This window comes from Lepeophtheirus salmonis, chromosome 10 (genome assembly GCF_016086655.4).
Source record: "Lepeophtheirus salmonis chromosome 10, UVic_Lsal_1.4, whole genome shotgun sequence".
Lineage (NCBI taxonomy): Eukaryota > Metazoa > Arthropoda > Copepoda > Siphonostomatoida > Caligidae > Lepeophtheirus > Lepeophtheirus salmonis.
The window spans coordinates 6515380-6523423 of record NC_052140.2 but is presented as its reverse complement, the minus strand read 5'-3'; the positions used below and the strand labels follow the sequence as shown (position 1 = coordinate 6523423).

The following is an 8044-nucleotide window of genomic DNA, read 5'->3' as shown; positions in this document are numbered from 1 at the left end:
TTAAAATATAAATGCATTATATAATTTATAAAACAATATACACATTAAATGACTAAATACATAAAAAACCTAATTGAATAACAATAAATATTTTGACATGCAATAACATTTGATAGAATGAAGCAGGAAATTTATGAGCTTAAGTCCTCTGGAAATGGGTACAGAACGTTTTTAGTCAATTCATTAGTCGCTTCATTTCCTCTAAGAGCTAAATAGATATGTTTGTCATCAATTTCGTACCTTGGATTTTCATCCTTTTCCAGGAACACCTTGGCCATATTAAGAACTTCATGCGTAAAATACTCTAAAACCGAGGAAAGATAGACAGATGACAGAAAACTAACTTTGATTGCCTCGCCATAAAATTTTTTAAGAGCACTGTGTATGGACTTGTATTGAAAATTTGGAATCCGATTTAAATCATATATTTTTTCGGTAGATTCGTCACCTAAAAAACATAAAATAACTAGTTATTTAAAAAAAAACATCCGCAATAAGAAACAAACTCACCGATATTTAAGACATTAATCGAATGTGAAACTCTTTTTTTGAAAGGTATGGCAAGGTAAAGGAGAGGATCCTTCCTCTGACTGTTTATGGTAGCTCCATTAAATATGATCTTACAAATATTAGCTTAAGTTTAGAGGACTGAGTTCCATTATATATATAAATATATTTCCTTATAAAAATTAAAATTTGAGCTACGTGGTGAAAAGATAAATCAAAGGAAGTTTTTTTAAAGAGATTTGTTTTAAAGTAGCTGATAAAAAATAGTATGTATATATATGATAAATCTATGGAACTACAGACCCCACATCTTCACCATTTTGGATAGGATTTTTGGGATGAAGACCTTAGGATAATATAGTTCGTAGTCATTCTAATCAGACTGCATTAATAACGATTATACTTACTAGAAGAATACCCTGTACTGAAAATCTGAATAGCTCCATTATAATAAGACTCTAGTAAAACCCTTTGAGGGGTAACGTTGTACGTTCCTTGAATATTCGAAGATACTTCCAACTCAAACTCTTTACTTTCCATTCGAGTTGATTCTAATTGATAACATCCGACGTTGTCAGCAGGACTAAGTATAACGTCAAGTTTATGATCATAGAATAAATATACTATTATTTTTTCCCTTACCTCTCACAGAGCACGGGCTTCGCACTAAAAACATGATCTCTCAACAACTCTTGAGTATCCATACAAGTCTCATCACTCTTTCTTGAACTCATTATTGAATCTTTATTCACATGATGTTCTTCTTCATTGCTATTAGAGGATATATAGCAGTCTTCTTTAAATGATTTATTTGCAATAAAATGACGTATCAAGTTTTTGTGAGATATTTTTGTTGATATCCGAGATCTCTTGATTGAGAGAAGGGCTACGTTCCGAACCTTTGGATTCCCCTCTCGAATACGGTTTATGACAATACGAGAGCAGGGGTCATCATGGTCCATGAATGGTTTACGGATACTCTGTATAAATCAGCTAATAACTTATTGTCATCGAGTCATTCAATTATATTCTTTTCTAATTAAGTTTAGTTACCTTACGAAACCGTAACTTCTCCTATTGCTTCCTTCCTCGTCCTTTCCGTTGAAGACGCGAACTAAAGAATATATTTTAATTGTAAATACTTCTTGATTTAAAAATAAGTGTACCTAAACAGGATCTGATTAGTAAAAGGAGAAGATTGAGTTGCTCGATGAAGAATAATGAGGGGAGTGTAACAATATAATCTTCATGATTCTCTAATAGTACTTTATTAATGATTTTTGCTCATTAATACGTTTGAATTTTCAAAAATAGGGAATAATTATTTATATGAGTATTTATATTTTGCAGGTTAAAACATAAATTTTCTTATAAATGTAATACTCCCGAGGATTTTGGAAGTTTTTACGTTCCTATTCTTAAGTAAAGATGTGAAAATTGTCGAAATGCTCATGAGTTTATATTTAAAATATAGGTATATATTATATATATTGGTAACTTGCAAGATATTAGTGTTCTTATTAATTATACAGAATAATGATTATTAAGGATGATTATTCATCCCTATTTTGAAAATTCAAACGTATCAGCAAGCAAGGAGCCGTGATCTCTGTCAGCAAAAATATCGTTAGTGATGAAAATCCAGTGAATTTTTCAGCTTGCCCGGTTTTGTGGAATTGGTGATTTGAATAATGCATTTTCTTTTCTTCAGCTGTTGTCATTATTATTTAACTCCTAAGTAGTTAATTTACTTTTATAGAGCATTCAATTATATTCAAAATCTAATTAAACATTTGTGTGTGTGCTCATAAATGACGGGAGAGTGCTATTTCCAATCTGTTTCAATGCTTCTATTGTAGAATCATGAAAGAACTTCAATGATAAACTCACTTTGGTTTTTTCAATAGGTTGAGGAAATAAGACTTGGTGAGAGAGTTGATGTGCATACTTGGTTTCTAGCCCCATTTCTTTCTGATAAATTTGTACAACATGGTGATAATGAGCACCCAAGTGTTCATCACAATGACAGGGCCGTATGTATCATAATGACTGAAGGGGCTAAAACCCTAAATGCCCTCACTGCACTTACTACAAAAAGTGCCTAATAGGTCCAGCGTCTCCCCAACCTCCGCAGAGGAATTGCTCAAAACATCCAGCATCCTTCTCCCACTACATTATGGGGACTCCGTACGCTGTTTATCCGCCCCTGGAGCTTGGAGTTCACCAATTGTCTGATGCAGAAAGAACTTGACATAATAATTAAAATCTTGCCTCTCTCCTTCAATTATAATCGAACGAATCATCTCTAGTAAAAACCTGAGGATACTTTTAATAACTAAATAAAAAGAAAAAACAAGGCGGATCTACTAAGATAGTAAATAAAAAAGAGTACTATTTCAATCTCTCGTGTACTCTCTGCATTATTCAAATGGTCAAAAGAAACCCGTTTGGAACCATCTAAATCGGAGTATTCTAACTATGTTATTTTTATTGTCAAAATAAAGCGAAAAATTGCTCAGACCTTTTTACACAAATGTATATATAAATGTTAGAAGCTTTCAAGCAAAACTTTCTGTACTTTTTGAGAAACTAGAAAAGGTTTATCATATGTGAACATTTTCAGGATTTGCTTCCCCCACACTATGTTAAAGAATGAACAAAAATGAACAATCTTTTTAATGTATTGGATGTGATCATTCCCTACATTTTGCCTTTCTCCACACTTTTTGACTTCCAATCAAACTTGGCTGTTAAAGGATCCCAAAGATGGCTGACATTACCCTAAACGCTTTATTGCTTTATCTTAAATGACTACGACAAATTCCTTTACAGAATATATTATGTTCTATTATTGTATTTAAATACTTTTTTCATTCAGTAAATAAATGTGATACTAACCCACTCAAAAATCCATAATTAAACTAGAGTTATTTTTGTAGTAGGCAGTGTGCCGAATATTATGGGGGTATTTCGTAGCGTACTATTGTTATTTCATTTTGAATAAATATACCAAGCTATGTAATCAAACTCCCTTTTAAAAACCTATTCAATGAATAGAATGACTAATTATAATTGAAACGATTTGAATTTATTCATAAGAGATATCATGTATTATTCAATTATTCACAGTTACTTCTGAATAATTAATTAATCCTCATTAGAACTCCATAAGCCACAATTATATTATTACTACCTGTCAGGGCTTCCAGCGGATCATGAAGACCATTATTAAAGATAAGGGAGGCTATATTGAAGATCAAAAATTGCAAAACATGTGTCAACATCTATACAAAGTTTAGCTAATGTAGCTCTCCTAATCTTGGAAATTAAACTCGTTAAAAATAGTTTTTGTGTGTAATATCCAAAATAAACGTTTACAAGGCAAATATTAGGTCGGGGAAAAAGTAATTTCGCATTTTTTACTTTATTTCAATGCATTATAAGAAGTTTAACAATCATCCCATTTAAGCCAACTATGCCCCTTTCTGTTCGATATATTTTTGCAAACGAGAATCCAATTTCATAATACCCTTATCCTTATTGGCAAAAAAATAGCCCAACCAATTTTGACAGACCTCTATTTAAGCCAAATTTGCACCCCCAAAGACTTTCACTTTGTTACAGGTCCGGAGGGAATGCTAGATTCATAACAACTTCCCATCCGAGCTCGCAGAACTTTTGACGCGTCATCAAAGATGTGTACCACATGGTGTTGTCTTGATGATGTCTTGTGCTTCTGTTCAATCGCCAACTTCAAATGGGCGAGTTGTTTATAGTAAAGAGCAGAATTGATTGGAAAAAAATCGTTCGAACCACTGTTGTGCAACTCGAACCGAAAGAGTATCGGCCCAGTATACATCTCAAATTTTCTTGGTTTCTTTCGAGGTGTTTTTCCTTTTCAGAACGTAAAAATGTAAAATATGGTGAATGTCTTCCATTGAGACCTTTATACTCGACGCAGGATAATTCACGGCTTAACCACAGCAATACCCTCCAAAAACAAATGTGGTATACACTCAAATCTTTACAACGTCTTATCGTATGACCTGATGTGACCAATAATGAACAAGATATACTTAGTTTAAAAAAAATGGGTGTGAAACTGGACCTAATATACCCAACCTAATATAATTTGCCTAATGTCAAATACAATTTCTGTTAGAGTATTTTCTTATGATTCATAGAACTAGTTTGTTAAATATTTGAACAAGCCGTGTAGCGACGCGTCTCATGGCCAAATTTTCAGGCAGAATGGTACGAACGGACTCGTGAGAGATATTAAGGCAATGTGATAACTTCCTTAAGCTGTTATGACAATTTTTCTGTTCAATTATTTCGTTCATTGTAAAAATCGTGGAGCACTAGTGAGGTAGACTGACTTATCCAGCTGTTGCAAGCAAACTAAAGTACAGATCGCGCTAAAACTTGGCATCATAATGAAAATCAGTGCTGCCGACCTCGAAAAAAAATGTTATTAAATCCCTTCAGCGCGAGCAATTAAATTTTTTTTTTTTTTCGATAGAATGTAATGTATGGTGACCAATCGTTCTCTTCGTTTTATCCGAACATGTCCTCTTTTTACTTTTTTATTAATTCATGATAGGTCCAGATTTTTTCGGAACAAACAGATGAATACTTTATTTATTTGCCTCGACCTGCAACAATAGTTAAAACGGTTCTGGAACACATTGCCAAAAATCTTATTGCCGGAAACCACCATGCCTAATGTCATTTTGCCGAAAAACATATTAATCATATTTGATGATAATTATTGTGAGAGACGACCTTAGGATAGAGGAGTATAGATTAGGACTCGGCCATGTACATAGTAACTCCAACACAAACCATAGATCAATTCGTATTGTTCATTGAATCTCAATCATTTATTGATTTATTGACCTCTTCTCTTCTTGAAACATTTTTTCTTTTAAAACTAATTTATATAATATTTGGAGGGTCGATATGATTTTGGTTCAAATAGTGATTCGAGCCAACTGTTGAAGCATCCTTATAACGAAATAAATCAATTATTACTTAATCATTGCAATACGTGGCATATATTTATACAGTTTATCTTTTCAAATTTGTGTAAAGTGAATGGGAATCTTATATATACAAAAATAAACTTTTGAATCTTCCTCCTCCTTCGTTTTTTCTGCCTAGCATCATTTTTTGTTCTACATTCTACTATTAAAAATTAGAAGGAATGATTGCATTAACCAGTTGATTCGTCTGGGTTTGCTGCAATTCAAATGAACACATGAGCATTCAAACTTTTCAATAAAGCCAAATAGTGACATTGAATAATTCGTCTTGGATTGTTGCAATTTGACATATTAATCTGCTCAATAAAGTCAAATAGGACATAATATTTGTTTTCTTTGAATATGTTTTCTTGATGACTTAAGACAACATCAGCTTTATATATTGGATGAGGGTACAAAAATAGATACATTTCGAAACAACATCATATCACACTTTCATTATAGTGATCATATCCCCATGCGTACGTGGAACAGGCAGGCTCATACTAGTCCGTAATATACATATATTATAGGAGCATGAATCATCATTAAATATATTGACTATTATTTTCGCCCATGCGGTCGTTCAGCAATGTGTACTTTCGGCAAAAGTAGCTTTTCGATAAGGATGTACCAATACCCAAAGGTCCGCCGATTATGATATCATCTTTAGGAACAATTCCGATAGCGATTCCTTAATAATATTATGTATAAAGAAATTACATAAACAAATAACAAAATTATTTACTTTTTTTAAAGTACACTTTTTATTGATTGGGATTTGACGAGAAAAGACATAACTGGTTCATTCCACGTCAAGTGTACACACTTTTTTGCAATTTAGGGTATAATCATCACCGTATTAAATGATCTTTGGTGAACTGGCTTTTCTATATGAAAAAGAGAGTGTGTGAAATATTAGGGTTCTGTGACTCGCCTGGGCTTTTCTAGGCCAGCTCAAACTTGGGCCAAATGCGTTGGACCAGTGCTGTTCAGAAGACAATTATTTATTTCACAGTGACTCGATTCTAACAAAAATTACGTCAAAAGATGCACAAGAACAAAAACTATAACTTATATTTTACAATTTTTTTTTAATGTTTATTTATTGTATAAATTTTTAGTATAGTTTTGTCAATAAAGAGGTCTTTAGGTACAAATTTTAAATTACAATGTTTATTTATATTTTAATCAAATATAATTTCCCAATTTATTATGATGTATTTTTTTTAATAAAAACCTTAAAAAAAACTTTATCTAGTTAAATTTTAAGTGAAAATCCGTAGACACATTGGCCTCCTCCGGTAGTTATCTTACGAAGCAAGCTTCCCTTATATTGCTTTTCCGCTTCAAAACAAAAGATGTTGGGAGTTTGAATATGTATTATTTTCTTGATTGTTCAATTGGAAGTGGAGAAAATCCCAGGCAGACAGACCGACAGAATAATCTTTATTATGTAGGCTTGATAAATTTCCCAATTGACTTGAACTTAAATAGTCATTTTTAGCCTCAAAATTAACATAACTTAACCAAGGTTCTGTAAGTTCGTTAAACTTAAATTACTCTGAAGTTAATTAACTTCACTACTTTAAAAAAAATTAACTCAAAATTAACTTTAAATTAACCAGTTAATTTTTATAGAAATTAACTCTACCTCAACCAGTTATTAAAAGACAAAATAATAATTAACTTTAACCTAACTAATGAAAAAGTTAAGTTAACTTGCCCAGTACTGTAATATATTGCCCGCACTACAGAATACTCTTTCATTTTCTATGGATGGAAGTCCGAATTTTGTTATCCAGGTCTTTTATTATTGTACTTGTTATATGTTAAAATTATAGAAATAATAATTTTATTAGGAGCACCGATAGGTGGGAGCCCCCGGTCTTAAATTAAGTTTGTCCATACTTAACGATCCTCCATACCTTTTAATGGTTGACCATTTCAAAAATTAAAGTGATTTTTTTTGTTTCTTTTTCCTAAATGAGATATATAATTAAGTAAGCACACGTTTAATTGGAATTGGTATTATTGAGACAATTCAAATACTTATTCATCGGTACACTCCTAGTTTTCGGCAAAGTGTGCGCGCATGAGTTAAAGCCCATAAGGGTTACTTTTTAAATATTAGTGTAATGAAAAGAAAATATATGAAAATAGAATGTCAAAGATATTAAAACGAACCTAAAAGCTTATAAACAATTCATAAATGTACATCTATGACTCATAGTCATGTATATTTGGGTGCAAATAAGGGGCATGAGTGCATCAAAGTCTCTTATCAGATGAGAAAAATAAATTTCTATTATGACATAACACTTTCTATTTCATTACAACGTATATAGGTTTGTTTTTTGTGGAGATATCGAACAAGGAGAAGAGAATCTTGCCCACAAACAACTGTAATTAAAAAAATTATATCCATAATAGCCGTTGGTAAAAGAAATTTTAATGTTGATAATATGATTGATTGAAAAGCTTCTTGTTATTCAAATCATAATATTTAGGAA

At 31.9% G+C, this 8044-nt stretch overlaps 1 protein-coding gene across 14 annotated transcripts in view; it reads right to left on the bottom strand.

Moving 5' to 3' along the window:
• The window catches only part of LOC121125530 (uncharacterized), a 28273-nt gene continuing 20229 nt past the window's right edge, over positions 1-8044 (bottom strand). The window contains exons 5-10 of one of the 14 annotated variants that reach the window (XR_011781969.1): positions 1561-1621; positions 1150-1500; positions 915-1090; positions 811-853; positions 511-648; positions 1-448 (exon numbers count right to left, since the gene is read on the bottom strand). Coding sequence is in view for 5 of the 14 variants with exons in the window: in XM_071891311.1 (XP_071747412.1) it covers positions 132-448; positions 511-633; positions 824-853; positions 915-1090; positions 1150-1469 (966 nt within the window). In the remaining 9 variants the exon portion in view is untranslated. Of the gene's footprint in view, positions 449-510; positions 649-810; positions 854-914; positions 1091-1149; positions 1508-1560; positions 1622-8044 lie in introns of all 14 variants that reach the window. The other 13 variants (XR_011781970.1, XR_011781967.1, XR_011781971.1 and 10 more) reach the window with 13 other exon arrangements.